The sequence below is a fragment of the Scyliorhinus canicula genome, chromosome 1 (assembly GCF_902713615.1).
Source record: "Scyliorhinus canicula chromosome 1, sScyCan1.1, whole genome shotgun sequence".
In the NCBI taxonomy this organism is placed as follows: Eukaryota; Metazoa; Chordata; class Chondrichthyes; order Carcharhiniformes; family Scyliorhinidae; genus Scyliorhinus; species Scyliorhinus canicula.
This window is the reverse complement of record NC_052146.1, coordinates 186,793,560-186,814,690: the sequence shown is the minus strand read 5'-3', so window position 1 is coordinate 186,814,690 and position 21,131 is coordinate 186,793,560. Positions and strand designations below refer to the sequence as shown.

Below are 21,131 nucleotides of genomic sequence, written 5' to 3'. Positions count from 1 at the left end.
CGCCAGGGTCCCAGGTTCGATTCCCCACTGGGTCACTGTCTGTGCGGAGTCTGCCCGTGTCTGCGTGGGTTTCCTCCGGGTGCTCCGGTTTCCTTCCACAGGCCAAAGACGTGCAGGTTAGGTGAATTGGCCATACTAAATTGCCCTTAGTGTCCCAAAAGGGTAGGAGGGGTTATTGGGTTACACGGATAGGGTGGAAGTGAGGGTTTAAGTGGGTCGGTGCAGACTATATGGGCCGAATGGCCTCCTTCTGCACTGTATGTTCTATGTTGTGTTTGTAACACGGTGACCTACCATTGAAAAGTGAATATACCGATAAACCAATGCTGGCATTTTTGCTGATCGTTTTTATTTTTGCATTTAGCCTGCTTCCTTGATTCATTGGCCACGCTGGGTTTGGCAGCATATGGCTATGGAATTCGCTATGAATTTGGTATTTTTAATCAGAAGATTCATGATGGTTGGCAGGTGAGTTTGCTGGAATGATTAAATGATCTATTGAACAAAGAGTGTATTTGTTATTGATGGTTGACTACTTCACATACAGCTATCTGCCCACTAACAGGCTGTATCTAGCTGGTGAAGGATAGAACACTGGAGCCTAATCTTTATGCACTTATAAGCTTTTCTACACCAAGAAACACACTGTATGGTACAACACCAACCAACAATCTTTCTTTCATTCTGTTTCTATATGCATGAGCATACTCCCCACCTGAATACAATTAAAGCCAAACTGATAGGGCAGCACGGTGGCACAGTGGTTAGCCCTGCTGCCTCACGCATCGAGGTCCCAGGTTTGATCCCGGCCCTGGGTCACTGTCCGTGTGGTGTTTCCACATTCTCCCTGTGTTAGCGTGGGTTTCGCCCTCGCAACCCAAAGATGTGCAGGTGGATTGGCCACGCTAAATTGCCCCCTAATTGGAAAAACTGAATGGGTATTCTAAATTTAGAAAAAAGTTCAAATAAAAAATAATTAAAACCGAACTGATACACAATTAGCATGGCAGTCGAGCTTGCTGACAGCTACAATTAAAGCTCCTGGAATGAAGAAAATTATTGAAATGGTTCGGTCATCAACAACACAGTAGGTTTACTAGATAATAACTTTAATTGGAAAGAGGCGATAAGTGTCCCTAATGGGGCCTCAACTTTAATTTTATCTTTGGGTCACAAAATAGAGAGCCATGTATCTTAAGTTTGCCGAGGACAGAAAATTGGTTAGTGTAGCAACTAATGGGTGGCATAGTGTCGCAGTGGTGGTTAGCATTGCTGCCTACAGCGCTGAGGACCCGGGTTTGATCCCGGCCCCGAGTTTGATCCCGGCCCCAAGTCACTGTCTATGGAGTTTGCACATTCTCCCCGTGTCTGTGTGGGTTTCAGCCCCACAACGCAAAGATGTGCAGGCTAGGTGGATTGGCCACACTAAATTGCCCCTTAATTGGAAAACAAAATTGGGTACTGAAAATGTATTTTTAAAAGTGTAGCAAGTAATGCAAGAGTGTAAGATTACAGAGGGATTGATGGATTATGGAAGTGGATTAAACTGTGACAGGTGGATTTCGACACTGGTTAATTTAATTTTTATTGTCAGAAGTAGGCTTACATTAACACTGCAATGACGTTACTGTGAAAAGCCCCTAGTCGCCACGTTCAGCTGCTGTTCGGGTACACTGAGGGGGAATTCAGAATGTCTAATTTGCCTAACAAGCGCATGTTTGGGACTGTGGGAGGAAACTGGAGCACCCGGAGGAAGCCCACGCAGACACGTGGAGAATGTGCAGACTCCACACACACACTGACCCAAGCCGGGAATCGAACTTGGGACCCTGGTGCTGTGAAACAACAGTGCTAATCACTGTGCTACCATGCCACTCATCGATCTTGAGATAAACTTCTGAGCTCAAACTTGTGCCATCACTTGACTTTGCCCCTGTCCCAGCTCATCTACTGCTGAAAACTTGTGAAAATGTAATCCCTAAGGCACCTTGAATTTAGCAAGTAAACTTGGTTAAGTGTGAGGTCATCCATTTTAGATGAAAATAGGATCAATCTGAGTATCACTTAGATAGGGAAAAGTCAGGAAATGTGGAGGGTCAAAGTGTTTCAGGGGCTCATACATACAAGTCATTAAAATGTAGTAGTTAGGTACAATAAGTAATCCCCTCCACTCAGAGTGCCAATATAGCTTTTGAAAACACTCTGCTTACAATTAGAAACAATTAATGTACAATTAGCAAGTCATTATTGATTCTTACACAGCACAGTATTTGTAATGGAAATGAAGTTCAAGTTGGTGTCCTGCCTGTATGGCAATGCATGTGTGTGGGTTGATCATTGTGTGGGTTGAAATGTATGCAAGCCCTGCATACATTTTCAGTAATTACCCAATTTAGATCATAGAATTTACAGTGCAGAAGGAAGCCATTCGGCCCATCGAGTCTGCACCGGCCTTGGAAAGTGCACCTTACCCAAGCCCATACCTCCACTCTACCCCATAACCCAGTAACCTCGCCTTTTGGACACACAGGCACAATTTAGCATGGCCAGTCCACCTAATCTGCACATCTTTGGATTGTGGGAGGAAACCAGAGCACCCGTAGGAACCCCCACAGACACGGGGGCGGGGAAGTGCAAACACCAAATAGACAGTCACCCGAGGCCGGAATTGAACCCGGGACCCTGGAGTTGTGACGCAGCAGTGCTAACCACTGTACCATCATGCTGCCCCTAAATTTAGATACCCCATCCCACCCAGGTCTCTTATTAAAATCCAGTGCTAAATTCATGTTGTACACTTCACTGGCATTGACCAGATTAGTGCACGGTAAGCCCCCACAAACAGGCATGTGATAATGGTCAGTGATCTTGTTTGAGGAGTAATTATTAGCTATGACTTTGCTGAGATCTCTGGAGTAGGCTTTGATCCACAACCTTCTCTCCCAGAGGTGAGAAAGTGCCACCACAGAGCCACAGCTGCTGCTCAAAAATAACATTTGAGGGCAGCACGGTGGCCTAGTGGTTAGCACAACCGCCTCACTGCGCTGAGGTCCCAGGTTCGATCCCGGCTCTGGGTCACTGTCCGTGTGGAGTTTGCACATTCTCCCCATGTCTGCGTGGGTTTCGCCCCCACAACCCAAAAATGTGCAGAGTAGGTGGATTGGCAACACTAAATTGCCCCTTAATTGGAAAAAATTATTGGGTAATCTAAATTTAAAAAAAAATAACATTTGCACAGTGGATTTACAAAGGTCTGAGACTAGACCAGGGATTCCCAAACAATGGGTTGCGACCCCCAGTGGAGTCACAGGATAAGCAACTGAGATCATGAGCTCTAAGAGTGCAATAGTGACTCTGGAGCAGAGACTCCACTGGGACTGCCAATGGCTTGGTTCCTAGTCCCTTGACATGCACACAAATGATTTTTCTTGCCCTGGTCCAATGAACATGGCCTAATGCAATGAGCTCTGAGGCCTTATTGCTACCTCCAGTAGGGTCTGCAAAATTGTAGTTATCTATCATTTTTCTACAAACTGTTGCCCATTTTTACCATTTACCAGGGAGACCATCTGTTCCCGATCGGAGAATTCCAGATAAATTGTACCCACAGAGGGGACTGAAATCTCAAACCCCTGCTCTGCAGCATGAATGGTTTATCATTGCTTTCCTTGGGGCAGTCCCAAAGATAAGACTTGGCTTTCCTTAGGGCAGAGATCCGTAGGAGATAAATTATAGCCATTACATTCCATTGATTTGTTTGTTTTATTTACTTTTATTAATTTAAAGGTGGAAGAAGCTGATGATTGGCTGCGCTATGGTAACCCTTGGGAAAAGGCAAGGCCGGAATACATGCTCCCTGTTCATTTCTATGGGCGGGTTGAGCATTCCGCAGGTGGCGACAAATGGGTTGATACTCAGGTATGTGTTGCTTAAACTGCAAATTGTAGAATTTTTAGGGGAGAATGAAACGAAAGAGAAAATGCTGGAAAATCTCAGCAAGTCTGGCAGCATCTGTAGGGAGAGAAAAGAGCTAACGTTTCGAGTCCGATGACTCGTTGTCAAAGCTTCCTTTCAGATTCCAGCATCCGCAGTAATTTGCTTTTATTTTAGGGGAGGATGATAAATTGCAGTCACACCATCAAAGCAGCTGACTCTACCAACGTTGGAATTTTCTGCCAAAAGAATAGCTGCTTGAATCATCATAGCTTTCTTGGGGAGAATGTTCCAGATATTCCCTACCTTTTTTGTGTAAAAACTGAGAAAAGTATTCATAGAATCAAACCACACAGGAAAAATTTATTCCAATGTCAGTTCTCTGAAAGATCTATCCAGTTAGTCCCAATTTGGCTGTTTTCTCCCCATAATTTTGCAGATCTTTCCTTTTCAATTACATATCCCTTTTGAAAATTACTATGTGGTGTATCTGTCCCATTCAGATACTTCGACCGGTGTATTAATCGAGTTTTACACAGGTGCCCTTATTTGTGAGATGAACAAAACATAACGCAATTTTATTCACAATTCTCTCACTCAAAGAGTATGACTCCGACTCACAGCTGAGCAATGTCTCCCGCACTTAGTGAAGGAGGCTGGCCAGGCTATAGTCACTTGATGTGGATGTCTTCTCTGGGCTTCGAAACCCAGGGTCCCTTCTTCTTGCGATCGTTGTGCCTCGGGGACTCCCAGGTTACCACTAAAGATCTGTTCCAAATGTTCCTTCCTTTGTACTAGTATGCCAGCTTGAGTCATAGGTCTCTGGCCACAACCGGCCATTGTCCCATAAATTCATAAGGTATAGGAGCAGAATTAGGCCATTTGGCCCATCGAGTCTGCTCTGCCATTCGCTCATGGCTGACTCATCCTGGCCTTAAGTCCATCATCCTGCCATAATCCTTCAACCCATTACCAAATAAAAATTTGTCTGACTCCTCCTTAAATTTGCTCACTGTCCCAGCATCCACTGCACTCTGGGGTAATGAATTCCACAGATTCACAACCCTTTGGAAGAAGTAGTTTCTCCTCAACTCAGTTTTAAGTTTGCTACCTCTTATCATAAGACTACGACCTCTCTTTTAGAATACCCCACAAAAGGAAGCATCCGCTCCATGTCTACTTTGTCCATACCTTTATCATCTTGTATATCTCAATTTTCTCTTCCATCATTTTTCTAAACTCTAGAGAGGATAGACCTAAACTGTTCAATGTCTCTCCATTTGACAAACCCCTCATCACTGGAATCAACCTAATGAACTTCCTCCAATGCCATCGATACCCCAACACTTTAATGGGGAAAACAGGATGCCCCTGTTTATCCAGGGTGATTCAATCAAGACCCATTGTCTTCTGAAACACCCTCGTCTGACCAGTCATCAGCCCCTTATGGAATATGATTCTTCTTTTGTCTGTCCTTCGTCCTGCTGCAAAGTTGATCATCGGTGTCTAGAAGTTCATTACATATTCATAGTATGGTCTTGCTCTTTTGTGTAAACTGAGTGGGTAATCACAAAATCCATAAAGCGATAACGAGTTTGTGTTGACTTGAGTGCTCTTGCAGATGGTCAGTTTCGATTGCAGCCAGGGCCTCGTGTGACAGTTTCTGTTTGTGGCCTAAGTGCCTTGTCAGCCTGACCACATGTGGAATCTGTATCCACTGCATTTTTCAGATAGTTGTCTCTTTAAGATGACTCCTGGCAGGAAGAGGTGAGGGATAGCAATGTATTGGTGTGGAGCAGAGTGGCATGGGGTGGTAAGTTACCAGTTTGTGCTCATGCTTTTGTTGCATGAATGATCTTTATGTGCCACCAGAGAGGTTGATGAGAAAAAGCAAGATACTTCATGTCGAGACAGGAAAACTAATTTCATTCCCGCAAATCTATAACCTGCCATTCTAGGATACAACACTGAATTCTTGCCAGAAAAAAGGTGTTCGTGCTATTAACTTGTGTACAGTCAGTATGTTGAAATGCTTTATAGGTGTTTATACCTTGGGTAGGTAACTGAGCATTGTAAGTCTGAAGGCGAAGAGATTTTGTCTTTAATTGATGGCGCATGAAAAAAATGCAGTACATAAAAAAAAGTTACATTCCAGGTAAGGCAAAATAATTTTCCATCATTGGCCAATTCCCAGCAAGGTGAAGGCCAACATTGCTTTTTGTACCTGAAGGGCCTGGAATACAAAAGGAAGCAAGTCATCCTGCCATTGTACAGAGCTTTGGTCAGGCTCCATCTGAAATATGGCGATCGGTTCTGGGCACTGTACCTCAGGAAGGATAGAACATAGAACATTACAGCGCAGTACAGGCCCTTCGGCCCTCGATGTTGCGCCGTCTATATTGGTTTTGGAGAGTATACCGTGCAGATATGTGAAAATCGTGAGATTTAGAGGATTAAATTGTAAATTCAGATTGCGAATATGACTTAAATTCGCTTTGAGTTTAGAAGATCGATGGATGATTTGCGAGAGACAATGGAAATCTGAATTCTTTCCACCCGGCGGCATGGGGGCACAGTGGTTAGCACTGTGGCCTCACAGGGTCAGGGACCCAGATTCAATTCTGACCTTGGGTGACTGTGTGGAGTTTTCCCCGTGTCTGCGTGGGTTTCCTCCAGGTGCTCCGGTGTCCTCCCACAGTCCAAAGATGTGCAGCTTAGGTGGATTGGCCATGCAAAATTTCCCCTTAGTTTCCAAAAGGTTAGGTGGGGTTACTGGGTTACAGGGTTAGGATGGGTGGATTGGGCCTAGGTAATAATAATAATAATCGCTTATTGTCAAATAAGATTCTCTTTCAGAGGGCCGATGCAGACTCGATGGGCCGAATTACTACCTTCTGCACTGTAGTGATTCTATGATCTATAATCAGAGGCTGTAGATGCTGGGAGGCAAAGGAGTTTCAAGGTTGAAATCAATAGGGTTTTGTTAGCTAAGGGGATGAAGAGATATAGAACAATGGAGGGTAACTGGAGTTAAGAGGCAAATCAGCCACAATCTCATTGACAGGTAGAGCAGATTCAAAGGGTTGAATCACCTACTGTTTCTAAGGGGAGTATTGCATCTTTGCTGCTGGTTAGGAGTTCTCTGTGCCAAATAATGACCTTGTGTTAATGAAAACAGGTTGTCCTTGCCATGCCCTATGACACTCCAGTACCAGGATTCAAGAACAACACTGTCAATACCATGAGGCTGTGGTCTGCCAAGGCTCCCAACGACTTCAATCTGAAAGACTGTAAGTTGTTAGAAAACTTCTCTGCAGTTGTGAAAAGCTTGTCCCTGTTATCATACAAGCTAATATAACTATTGTATGTATTGTACAATGAATGACTTGCGATTTGCCATCATGTGCCTATTTAGTGATCCTTTTGCGAAAGAATGCATCTAAGCAGGGATTGAAGGGATAAGAGGAGAGATCAAAGCCATGATTTTGAAAATGTTTGTAGGAGGATTTTGAAGAGAAATAATGAGAAGAAAGGATGTTTTTTTAATGGCTGCGGGATCCAGCCCCATTGAGGGAACAGATGCATAAAGGTACAAACAAGTTGTGGAAACTGGTTGGAAAAGACATGCAAATCTCATGTCTCATGGGTACAAATCTCAGTCCAGAGACTTGATAAATTTGGCCTGATACACACTATGCAGCACTGAAGGAGTGGGAGCTGGGAGATTTCATTTTTCAGATGACACATTAAACTGAATCTCCATCTACCCTCTCGGGTGGATGTAAAAAAGAACATAGCATTGTTACGAGGTAACAGCGGGGGAGTTTTCTTCTGTGTGTTCTGAACAATCTTTATCCCTCACCAAACATTACTCCAACAGATGATCTGGTCATGATATTTTTTATTCATTCATGGAATGTGGGCGTCACTGGCTAGACCAGCAGTTATTTCCCATGAGAAGGTGGTAGTGAGCTGCCTCCTTGAACCTCTGAAGACCATGTGGTGAAGGTACACCTGCAATGCTGTTAGGGAGTGAGTTCCAGGATTTTGAACCAGCGACAGTGAAGGAACGGCGATATATTTTCAAGTCAGGATGGTGAGTGGCTTGGAGAGGAACTTCCAGGTGATGGTGTAATTTAGGGATGACTAAGTGTGGGTGGACTTTGTGACCAATGTCCCCTTCTTCACAGGGTTCTGGAATATCTGGAGTTGTGAAGTGTGCAGGTGGGGAGGCCAGGGAAGAATCTTCACTGCATTTTATCCCTGAGAAGTTATTTGTTCATGGGTGAAGTTTTCAGCACCCTGAGGGGTGTGGTTGAGCTTTAAACATGGTCCAGAGGAGAGAGCCGATCTTAGTGACCCACCAGACATGGATTTGTGCTCTGAACTGAAAAGAAAACAAAGGGCTGGATTTTGCTATGGGTGGTCCAGCAATGGGGGCGGCACTTGCTCTGGACTTCAAATCAATCTATCCACCTACCTACCAGGAAACCCATGGTGAAAATTTCATTTTGAAGAAGGAAAGATTCTCTCTCAGCATCAGCGACAATGAGACCCAGTTGCACTGTATAGTGCAAGTGAAACTCATAGACCGGTGTGGGCAGAAAAAGTGAAAAGGCACTGGAGCAGAGGATTAAATTGGATTTATTTGAAATAATTCATTTAAAGAAATTAAATATTTTAAAGTAACTACAATAATTTTGATTAACCATTTTGCATAAGTACTTCTAGGAAGTCAGGTAAATCATACATTCATTGAAAAAATTGGAAATCCTTATAAATCATGCTTAAAAAACCAATAGATTTTGCTTTTCACAAGGTCTGAAATTCTCCATCCATTTGGATTCTCTTTTCCCACCCCCCCCCCCCCCCACGGGTTTCCCAGTGGCATCAGTGGGAAATCCCATTGACAAGCGGTGGGATTAGGGAATCACACCACCAGTGAACAGCAGGCTGCCGAGGCACACCCGTCTGGGGGGCGGAAAATCCCACCCAAGATTTACCAAATTTAAAGGTTTCATGCTGACATTTTAGTGGGTGTATCTGATTTGTTCAATGAATTGTTAAAATAATGAAAACGTCCAATAAATCTTGTTTCAAAAGTGTTGACATTAGAACAATGAATCGGAATCGAATCCCTACAGTGCAGAAGAAGGCTATTTGGCCCATCGAGTCTGCACCAGCCTTCAAAGAGCACTCTACCCAGGTCCACTTCCCCCATTCACCCCACCCTATCCCCACAACCTAACTTGCACATCCCTGGACACTAAAGGGCAATCTAGCATGGCTAATCCACCTAACCTGCGCATCTTTGGGCTGTGGGAGGAAACCGGAGCACCCGGAGGAAACCCACACAGACACGGGGAGAATGTGCAAACTCCACACAAACAGTCACCCGAGGCAGGAATTGAACCCAGATCCCTGGCCATGAGGCTGTAGTGCTAACTATTGCCTCACAGTATGATAAAATAATACTGTGATCAAACAGTATGATAAATCATAAAACCTAAAGTCAGATTAACATTTATTTTTCTTTTTTCTTTTTTTTAATAAATTTAGATTACCCAATTATTTTTTCCAATTAAGGGGCAATTTAGCGTGGCCAATCCACCTACTCTGCACATTTTTGGGTTGTGGGGGCGAAACCCACGCAGACACGGGGAGAATGTGCAAACTCCACACGGACAGTGACCCAGAGCCGGGATCGAACCTGGGACCTCAGCGCCGTGAGGCGGTTGTGCTAACCACTAGGCCACCGTGCTGCCCTAGATTAACATTTATTAAGACAATCATTTACTTACCTTCATTGGCTGGGGCATTGAGTATAAAAATTGGCAAGTCATGTTGCAGCTGTATAGAACCGTAATTAGGCCACACTTGGAGTATAGTGTTCAATTATGGTCGCCACATGACCAGAAGGATGTTGAGGCTTTAGGGAGGGTGCAGAAAAGATTTACCAGGATGTTGCCTGGTATGGAGGGCATTCGCTTTGAGGAGAGGTTGAATAAACTCGGTTTGTTCTCACTGGAACGACAGAGGTTGAGGGGTGACCTGAGAGACGTCTACAAAATTATGAGGGGCATAGACAGAGTGGATAGTCAAGAGACTTTTTTTCCCAGGGTAGAGTGGTCAATTACTTGGGGGGGGGGGGGGCATAGGTTTAAGTGCGAGGGGCAAGGTTTAGAGGAGATGTACGAGGCAGGTTTTTTTACACAGAGGGTAATGGGTGCCTGGAACTTGCTGCCGGAGGAGCTGGTGAAAGCAGGGATGATAATGACGTTTAAGGGGTATCTTGACAAATACATGAATAGGATGGGAATAGAGGGATACGGGCCTCGGAAGCTAGAATATTTTAGTTTAGACGGGCAGTATGATCAGTGCAGGCTTGAAGGGCCGAAGGGCCTGTTCCTGTGCTGTACTTTTCTTTGTTCTTTGTTCCATTTAAAAATAAATTTGTGTACCCAATAATGTTTTCCAATTAAGTGGCAATTTAGCGTGGCTAATCCACCTACCTGCACACCTTTGGGTTGTGGAATTGAGACCCACGCAAACACAGGGAGACTGTGCAAACTCTACACGGACAGTGACCCAGGGCCGGAATTGAACCTGGGTCCTCGGCGACGTGAGGCAACAGTGCTAACCACTGCACCACCGTGCCGCCCTGACGAGCATTTACTTGAATCCATTTGAACATTTAAAAGATCCTTTTGGTGTGGGCCTCTTCATTAAGTATTTGCAAACTGAGAGGATGAATCTTAATGCCTGTACTAGTTTTCTGGAGAAATCGTTCATTGTTATTTGCTATCAGGTGACTATTTGCCTGGCCTAGTTAAATGAAAGGAGGCTTGTTTCCTTGCTAGTTGAATTCCTAACTGATTGCAACAAACAGGCCTCCATTTCTTGCCTCGCCAACTTTGTATCAGTTTTTTCTATTTTTTCCTCCTCTGAACAGTAACAGTGTAATAAATTATAGGTGACAGTATTGGTATTCCCTTGTTCAAATGGTCTATTATTGAAGGGCAGTGAAAAAGAATGTGGGCGGTGCCGGTTGGAGTAGCAGTTGGCCCAGTTCTTAAAGTCTCTCCCCCAGCTATAAAGAGACAACAGCAGCAAATCATTTGTGGCCTTTTTTTTGTTCAATTGTAAGTGGTTGATTCTGCCAACTTAAAGCAATGGCTCTATTCATCTGTTCTGAGTTCTGGATGGTTTCCATGGCACTTAGTCAGATTGAAGATGGAATTGTGAAGGTTTTGTTTTACCTCTCTTTGTGTGCAAGGGAGGAAAACCGGTGTGTCATGTGTTGTTCTTAAATGCAAACAAGTCATTGCAACACGCATCTGAAATGTTTCCCAGGGTCAGAATCTATTTGGCACCTTTTATGAATTCTGATTGAAAAATAATCACACAAGTCTGTGAGTGGTTGTGGTGTTAGGTGTAATGCACCAATGGGTATCCGAGCAGTTTGGGAAGTATGTTTCTAAACTGGAGTCCTTGTAATGCTAATGAGCTGGTCAACATTTACAGTTTTGATAGACTGCTTGTCAGTTTTCAATCAGAGGGGATTTAGAGAATATTCAGAGTGATGCTAATCTTGCAGACTGGCCAGCCAATAGTAGTTTAAAAGTGACTTGCCATATCCCAACAAGAATTGCATAGGAGTACAATTGATGGTCTGGAAAGGACTAGCTGATCAACCAGCCCTGTCCCATGACTAGATGCTTGCTACCCGCAGCCATAAGATGTCCGAGATGAGATTTTTAAAAAGCCTGTGGGGAAATTCTTCTCCACCCTCTTCAGGTGATTAAATTCAGAGCAGAAGATCACATGGATATCTTTAAAACCATATGCCTTCTACAGGATTCAATCTGTGCCCCAATCAAGAACTGTCTGGATCCGTCCTGAAGGCATGCAGACTCTGTACATAGTTTACCAGTCAGCAAAACATTCCAATGATTGAAGGTATTCTTCATTAAATCATTTCCAACCTGAAACACCAGCGAAGTCAGTTAAAAAGTGACAAATCTCATTAGTTGTGTTTTTTTTTATAAATTTAGATTACCCAATTATTTTTTCCAATTAAGGGGCAATTTAGCGTGGCCAATCCACCTACTCTGCACATTTTTGGGTTGTGGGGGCAAAACCCACGCAGACACGGGGAGAATGTGCAAACTCCACACGGACAGTGACCCAGAGCCGGGATCGAACCTGGGACCTCAGCGCCGTGAGGCGGTTGTGCTAACCACTAGGCCACCGTGCTGCCCCTCATTAGTTGTGTTTTATTCCTAGCCCATATGTTGCTTCTAGAGTATCCATCCGTTGTGCCATTTCTGGATTCCAGCACTCGGTGGATGTCAACAATACAGGTTTGAAGATTCTACTTTGTGTGATTCATCCATTGTCGCATGCTGCTCTTACAATACCTATAGCTAGCTTTGCCAACCTTCCAGAGTTGTTCTTGATTCTCTTGGACATTGCACAAGCAACTCCGGGAAACAAATCATGGAACTGAACCCCTACAGCGCAGAAGGAGGCCATTCAGCCCATCGAGTCTGCACCGATCCTTTGAATGAGCTGTCCATTTTTACACTCCCCTTTCCACCCCGCCCTATCCCAGTAACCTCACAACCTCACCTGCACATCCCTGGACGCTAAGGGGCAATTTAACATGGCCAATTCACCTAACCTGCACATATATGGATAATGGAAGGAAACTGGAGCGCCGGAGGAAACCCATGCAGACGCAGGGAGAACGTGCAAACTCAACACAGTCACCTAAGGATGGAATTGAACCCGGGTCCCTGGCACTGAGACAGCAGTGTTAACCACTGTGCCACAGTGCTGCCCATTATCAAGGAGCAGGAGGACATGGGGCACATCAAACAATTGTGTGTTCTTTTCATTTTCTTGAATATTTTGCCTATCAATTATATATAAAAGGGGATGGGATAATGGCTGACTGACTTGCAGTTAAGTATCATCGAGGCGGTGGTAGCAGACTGGTATTGTCGCTGGACTAGGAATCCAGAGACCCAGGGTTTGAATCCCACTAATGTCGTTTGGAAAATAAATCTACCATTCTCACCTGGTCTGGACTACATATACATCAGATCAGTGTGGTTGTCTCTTAATTGCGCTCTCAAATGGCCGAGCAGGCTAACCCAATTCAAAGGCAATAAACGTTGACCCAACAAGCACCATCCACATCCCATAATTAATTATTTTTAAAAATCAGGGCCTGGATTCTCCATTCCGGAGCTTAAGTGCTCCCACCAGTGGGGAATCACTACTGGTCTTGGTTGGTGCTAGGAGCAGGGCCCGGGAAGTGAGCCCCTCTACTTCACCATGTGAATTTATGAATGGGGAGGCCCCCCACCCCCTGCGTTGACGAGTAAGGCCATCCTCCCCCTCACCACCATGGGAATAATGCTTCATCCCTGGACAACGACCCCCTCCCCCCAGACAGGGGCCACCACCCCAGCCAGCCCTGCCTAAAAGCTGAAGAGCAGCCTAGGCATCTGAGTGAAGCATCACTGCATATTCACTTGCCTCTGGCACAAGTGTTTAAAGTAGCAGCTGTTGTAGTGTCAGAGGCTTCCTCATGTGGGAGTCATTGCCGAGCATTACAATCACACGTTGGTGCCTGAACACTGTGGGAGGCACAACTGCACACGCAACATCCGAACAGCTCTAGGGCATGTCTATGGCCGGAGGGTGGGTGCCACAGATGGGGGGGGGGGGGGGGGGGGGGGTGGGGGAGATGCATGGAGAGATGGGCAAAGGGTCCAGGGGTCAGCACGCATTGCAGAAGAAAGTGACAGCCATAATGGTTGTGCAAAAAGGTGTTTAATGTGCCGTATAATACCCCTCTCCCGATGGTGCCATCCTTCCCTACGCGATGCCCTCGGTGATCATCAATGTGCTTCGCCCTCATAACTCTACCGCTACGTCTTGGTGTATCCCAGGATGCATATCAGAGGTGGAGGCAGGCAGCTGCTCACCTCGTCCCGTTGTCTTCGATGCGCCTGGCGGCGGGTTACTGTTGCAGGTATCTGAGGCTCTATGTGTAAGGAATAAGTGGGATATTCTCAAATGGCTGTTTGAACTATCCGTGAGATGTTTGGGGGAATTCTTACTTGCCTGACTTGCAGAGAATGGCTTGGTCAGAAAGTAGAGAGGAGCCTGTGATTGAGGATTTTCCCCACACTGTGGAGTTTAACTCCACATTTATCCATGATTTACCTTGGTTGTCGGCCTAATTGATGGATGGCTTTCAGTCGCATGGGGAGCTGAGCAGTGAAGGCCACAGGAGCAGATACGCAAGCGCTAGAGGAGGGGGGCTGGACTGAGGAGGGAGTTGATTGGAGCAGAGGTGGTGAGGCTGATCAGATGAACTGTTGATCCTGTGAATGGAGAGGTTGGGCTTTGTAGGAGGGGTGGGGAACTGGAGAGCTCCAGGGATTGATGGGGTGGGAATTTGGGGGGCCTGGTGGTCTGAGATTCTAGAGCGAAGGTTGTTGGGAGATGCCAGTTTGCAGGTGGGCATGTGGATCTGGGAGGTAGGTGTGAAGGCACTCAACTCTTGAATCCACCAAGTTGTCATCTTGATAAAGCTACCTCATATAAGCTCATTATCACATTTCAGGTACTAACCTACCTCCTAGGAGCGTGTTGATTGCCTGATCGCCATCCAGTCTCAGTGGTAGGGTAGGACTGGGAAAGTGCAATATCAGACTTTGAACCTCCCACCTGATTCAAACCTACTTGTTTTTCTTGGGTTTTAATCCACCACCCATTGTGGGAATTTTATTGTGATAAATGGGCTCTCCGCCACTGACCCACATTGCCTCCAATGGCTTTTAATTTGATAGGCCTTCCCCAATCGGGCAATTAACAGGCCGTTGGTGAACCTTTTATGCGATCAGGACCCAGAGCGGGAAGACCTGCAGAGAGCTGCCGACCATTCAGTGGCCAGGAGTTCATTTGCTCGGCAACACCACTGTGAAGGCACTGGCCATTGAGGGAAATACAGCCACAGGAGGCCCAGGATTACAGAGAGACCCAGGCCAGAGGTAAGTGATGGTGGGGTTGGGTTTCTGCTGGTGTCATGGGGGATTGGTATGGTGTAGGTCAGTGTTCTTCAAACTTTTTTTCCGGGACCCATTTTTACCAATCGGCCAACCTTCGGGACCCAACCCGGCCGACCTTCGCGACCCACACCGGCCAACCTTCACGGCGACCATCATTTTCTCTTACCTTGTTTGCTGCTGACAAAAATGGAGGAAATGGTTTTGGGTCCCTTTGGCCCTCATACACGCTCCTCCAATGGAACGTGTTGGATGAAGGTGAAGCCTTCTGGTGTCGGAAAGTATGGAGTCTCCATCTGTCCAAAGTTCTGTGTTCTTTTCCTATAAAATGTTATCAAAAAAAACCCCTCCTAAACTTGTAAAAAAAAAGAAATAAAATGAATAAAATAAATGAATAAAACCGCCCCAAATTTGTAAACAAAAAGCTGCGGCCATTTTTTTTAAAAATGGCCGCACTGCGCATGCGTGCCCGATCATCGGCACACATGCGTATAGTTCTGCGCAAGCGTGCCGATGATCTGGCACGCATGCGCAATGCGGCGCTTTTTTTTTTTTACATGTTCGTGGCCACTTTGAAGGCCGCTTGCAGCCGCCGTTATCAACAGCCAGCTTCTGCGGCTGTTGGGCGCAGATTTGTGCGATTGGGAGCGCCGCAACGGCGGCTCCGCGACCCTCCCAACACCTGCCTGCGACCTACTGGGGTCGCGCCCCTAAGTTTGACAATGCCTGGTGTCGGGGGTCAGCAATAAGGCCAGAGGATGGCTCTCAACGAGGGCCCACTGCCCAGTGCCGAGACCCGTTGTCAGGCACCGAGTCACTTTTAAATAAGAGATTAAGAGATGCATACTCAAAGACCGCAAGCAGTTTTCACAATTTACTTTTCATGTTTCCGCGTTTCCGCATGGCGACAGGCCTGCCTGTTACTGGTGGAATACCAGCTGTAGTGGGATGAGGCCCCTAATGGGGCATTAATTGCCCACTTAAGGGCTTCAATTGGTGGCAGGATGGAAAAGCAGTCCATCGGTCTTCCCACAATGGAGGTGATGGGTGATGTGTTGGGTACTCTGGATCTGTGGAGAATGCATTTACCTTAGCAGTAACATAGACAGGCTACCAAAACTTGTAATAATACAACTCTATTTTATTAACTTAAGAGCTGTTGAACATACTTGCACTGTGGGTCGACACTATGTTAGATTGATTGAAGACCTATGCCTAACCTGACCAGCCTATACTGCTAGCACATGGTAGATGTTTGTGCTACTGACTGCGGGCTCTGTCTGACTCAGAGGCTGCATCCCGAATGAGCGGGAAAACTAGTGCCCTCTGGTTTTATAGTGACCATGCCCTAACTGGTGATTGGCTGCTATGTTGAGTGTGTTGATTGGTTTTGCAGTGTGTCAGTCAGTGTGTGTCTCTGCACCATCATGTACTGATGTGTATATTGTGACAATGGGGACCCACCCACCACCATCTCGCCTGATTAAATTCAACCCTCCCCCCAGACTCTTAGAACTACTTGAGGCACCGTGACCGGGATTCTCCGCCCCGCCGCGCCACATCTCTCCCCCCGACCGGCCGGCGGGATTCTCCGTTACGCCAGCCGGTCAATGGGGTTTCCCATTGTGGGGCAGCCCCACGCCGTTGGGAAACCCCTGGACGTCGGCATAACGGAGAATCACGCCGGCGGAGAACCCCGGCCCCAGTGTTTAAGCAGATTGGTCAGTATAGAGAGTTTGAACTATCTGAGGCACCATGAGTGTGAGAAGGAGGCATTATCTCTAAAAGTGTTTGGAACTATTGAGTGCATTATGTAGTGAACTATGAGGCATCCACTGTGTAGGGAGCGGAAGGGTTGCTAATTACTTTCAACTATCTGAAAAAAGGCAGGGAATGGGTCAAACTGTGTGTAATATAAAGTTGGAGGGCTGTAGATTTAGGACATGATTGCCAGTTAATGCCAGGTAAATAACTGTTCCTTCACCTGAATAACAATATACAGCTACAGAAGAACTGTTAAAGACCTTGTTTATTTGCATGAAACTGAGTGTTGTACAACTAGCAAGTTTCAGATCTATTTTTAAAGTAAGTACAGAGGAACAGTTGGCCGAGAATCAAATCTTTTATGCTGTTAAATGCATTCCCAGCCCCCATGAGCAGGGGATCAGAGTTCGGGCCTCGGAATTCTGGGTTGACATCCAGAGTCCAATGGGAATGGAGTGGTGATCCCCCCCCCCCCCCCCCCCCTCCAGTTTTGCTGCAGCAGTGAATTCAGCACATTGTGTTTCCAGGGGCTGGTTTAGCTCACTCAGCTAAATCGCTGGCTTTTAAAGCAGACCAAGCAGGCCAGCAGCACTGTTCGATTCCCGTACCAGCCTCCCCGGACAGGCGCCGGAATGTGGCGACTAGGGGCTTTTCACAGTAACTTCATTGAAGTCTACTCGTGACAATAAGCGATTTTCATTTTATTTCATTTCTTATGGATTGCCAACTCGTGTTGACTTGTTCCAGCAGGCTACTGCACACAACCTTTAACCACTCCACTCAATCAAACAGCTATTCTCCCCATCTCTAATTTAAACAAAAATATATAGAATTAATAAACAAAAAAAAGAAAAAAAACTTTTTTATTGCCTTTATAATATTTCTCCCTGATTGATTTGGACACAATTGTGAGCAATGGACATGGCCAAATAATCAGTGCAGATCCTCCAGCATTGATGCGCTAAATCTTGAGGAAAGAAAGGACAGTCACCATCTTAGAAAGTCTCAGAAGCTTCATTGTCAATGAAGCACTTCTGCAGTGTAATCACTGTTGCAACATGGGAAAAGATGTAGCCAAGTTATGCACTGCAAGATCTTGCAACCATATGTTGATGATCAGATAGAATGAAAGCTCATAGATTTGCAATATTAACTCTGTTTCTCTCTCTCTAAATATAGCGTTGGGTATGTTGAATATTTCCAGCAGTGTGTGTTTTAGAGTTTCCAACAACTGCAGTATTTTTCTTTAGTGTTTGGATGATGTAATCTGTTTTAGTGGTGTTGGTTGAGGAGTAACCAGGGTACGGTAACCTCTTTAAACACACTTGTACAACTATGCCTGTCACCAGTCTTAATTTCAATCCATGGGCTGCATGCTGCTGTTACATCCCAGGTGAAGCACTCCTGTAAACTTTCTAAGAATGCAAACAAATGGTAGCTTATACTTGTGTAGAACTGTTGAGTTAGATTTTTATCATGGACTCCTAAATGTAGCGAAGGATAAACCTAAACCGGAAAAGACCGATCTTTAGTCCAGCACATGAAACCAAATTGGTTTAAAAAGAAAAAGTTGCATTTATGCAGTGCCTTTTCATCAATTCGGGACATTCCAATGTGCGTTACAGCCAATGACTGAAAGGAACCTTGTTTATTTGTATGAAAACATACTTCAGCCAATTTATGAATAGTAATATCCCACTAATAACAGAAAGCAATGACTGATTAATCTGTTTAGGTTGGGTTGATGGATAAATATTTGCGATTATACCAGGGAGAATGCTTTTGATGTTCTTTGAAATATGTAATCATTTATGTGTACCAGAGAGGGAAGATTGTTTACATCCATTTGGAAATGCGGACTTCTGACGGTATAGCTTTCCTTAGTACTGCACTGGAATGTCACCTGCCAACATCAGTTGATACTTGAGGTCACCACCAAGCAGGCAGGCTGCTAAATAAAAGCTGGAACAAGTGTTGTTCCATTTGTCATAATATACACACAGGTATATGATGGTGCAGTGATTGACACACAGGATGACCAGTGAACACACAGAACACAGCAGCCAATCACCAGACAGGACACGACCACTATAAAGCCAGAGGGCACTAGTTTTCCTGCTCTCTCGGGATCCACCCTTGAGACAGTCAGAGCTCGTGAGCAGCAGCCAGTACAAACACCATGTGGTAGTCAGTTAGTCTGGTCAGGTTAGCCTCAGGTCTCCAGTCAAGTCAGCATAGTGCCAACCCACAGTTAAAGTATGTATGATAGTTAAGAGTTCAATAAAATCGAGTTGCATTTCTTCAAGTGTTGGAAGCCTATCTCTCTCACTGCTGCAGTAAATGCAGTCCTCGCAAACCCAGTTTACCCATCACATCACCATTGTGTTTGTGAAGTTAATCCATTAAATTGAAATGGGTCTGAATAGCTTCCCTAGCTTCTAAAAGATCTTACTCAACTACTGGCTGCGAACTTTCACCAAGATCTGCAGATTCTGACCACAGACAACACCATGACGGTTGCAGCCACGGAAGCAGATTGCACTCGACTAAACAAGCCTAGCGTTGATGGGTGTTGGTGCAGGGCCAACAATGCTGCTCAAACAAACAGTGAAACAGATTCCATTCCTGTTACTCAATCCTGGTTTGTGTCAAGTCACATTCTATTTCAAGGTGTGTGCTAACTGACATTCCTTTCAAAGACACTAAAATGAGGCTAACTTGGCCTGTAGGGCAACAAATAAATAACGTTTGCTCGTGAACCCTTGGTGGGTCACCACACTGGGAAACTGAACAAATTCCAGAAGCTGTCATCTAGTGACCTCCAACTGCACTGTCCCAACACCTGTCACTGTGTGTCTGTTCTATTGGCTTTCCATGTCAATTGAAAAGTGAACTCAATCTTCGTTATCTGATTGGCTGATTCATAACTCTTACTCACACTCAACTGGCCCTTTTTGCCCCATCTCCAATGTTTTTACAACAAGAAACAAAATTGCTTTCAACCGTATCTAGGACAATAATCTTTAATTGCAGGAGATATCTGAACAATTCCAAATGGTTAACAATCCTAGAAGGTTATAGTTCATAATTCTGAATTTTCTGCTGCTGCACCAAACCTCTTCCTCCTCCTTAGGCAGTTGCTCCGGGGTGGGGATGACCTGCTTCTATACCAGTTCGATGGATTCTGCAATGGTTGATAAATCCAATGTGTGACCTGCAGACCCTACCATAGGTGGGGCGGGTGATGCTTGAAGGGTTGGCTAGATGAGTTTGAGTGTTCTCACTGATGCCTTGACTTTACCTCTGCACATTCTGAAAAAGTATTTTTCTGTGTTCAGTACCTTCCCGAATGAGCCTTCTCCATTTTGGTTTGCACCAATATTTCCACTTAGATCGCATTTCCAGTGGCCTCCTAACAAATAACTGGAGAATTAAATAATTTTTGTTGTTGGTTGAGGGATAGATGTTGGCCAGGGCACTGCAAGACATCCCCCTCTCCTCTTTAAATAGTTGCCATGGGATTGTTTATGTCTACATCACAATTTTCAAAATTATCATCCTCGTTTTCAAATCCCTCCTTGATTTTTGCTCTTGTCTGTCATCCTGAACGTTTCCAGGCCGACATTCCACCAACAACTTCCTTTAACTCTGACCCCTGGTCTATCTCCCAATTCCTTTTCCTCCCTTAGTGCAGTGCCCGTGGCCATCTGGGTCCTGAGCTCTGGACTTTTCTCCCCAAAACCCTCTGCCTCTCCAGTTTGCTCTTCTCCTTCATTATACTTCATAAATCTATCACTTTGACCAAGCTTTTAGTCATCTCATTCTGATCTTATTTTCTTGGGTTTGTTGTCAATTGTCATCTGATTTACACTCTTTGAAGTGCCATAGGATATTTTTGCTTGGTTATGATGCTAGTTAAAGGTTAGGTCTTGTTGTACTGGCTTTAAAACATAAATTTCCAGCAATGAGAACTAATCTACAGACTTTTTCCAGTCTTAGTGATAGCAGATTTAAATGCTGTTAGTTTCCAGTACAGAAGTGAGGTAGTTAAAAGCTTGACCATTCTTCTCCTTTATATGGTGCTGTAAGTATTGGTGAGTGACATGCTCCCTGAAGTGCTGAGAGTCTTCACTGAATAGATTATAAACTTGAGAACTTTTGGCACTGTGCTATGAACTGTTTGTTGTGACATCTAGTCTTCACAGTTTGAACATAATAACATGGAGGCAATCTGTGAATCAGTTAGAAATTCTTCAGTGTGTTGATTTTTAAAATAAAAATATCTTGGGTGCGACCGCATCAGAACAAAGGCTGTTTACTGCCAAAGAAAGGACTTGCATTGATGACCTT

At 45.0% G+C, this 21,131-nt stretch overlaps 1 protein-coding gene across 1 annotated transcript in view; it reads left to right on the top strand.

Annotated features, from left to right (window-relative positions):
* Positions 1-21,131, top strand: part of pygb (phosphorylase, glycogen; brain) — a 122,790-nt gene that overhangs the window by 39,490 nt on the left and 62,169 nt on the right. The window contains exons 4-6 of the mRNA XM_038804729.1: positions 365-468; positions 3,787-3,918; positions 7,112-7,223. Coding sequence (XP_038660657.1) covers positions 365-468; positions 3,787-3,918; positions 7,112-7,223 — 348 coding nt within the window. The remainder of the gene's footprint in view (positions 1-364; positions 469-3,786; positions 3,919-7,111; positions 7,224-21,131) is intronic.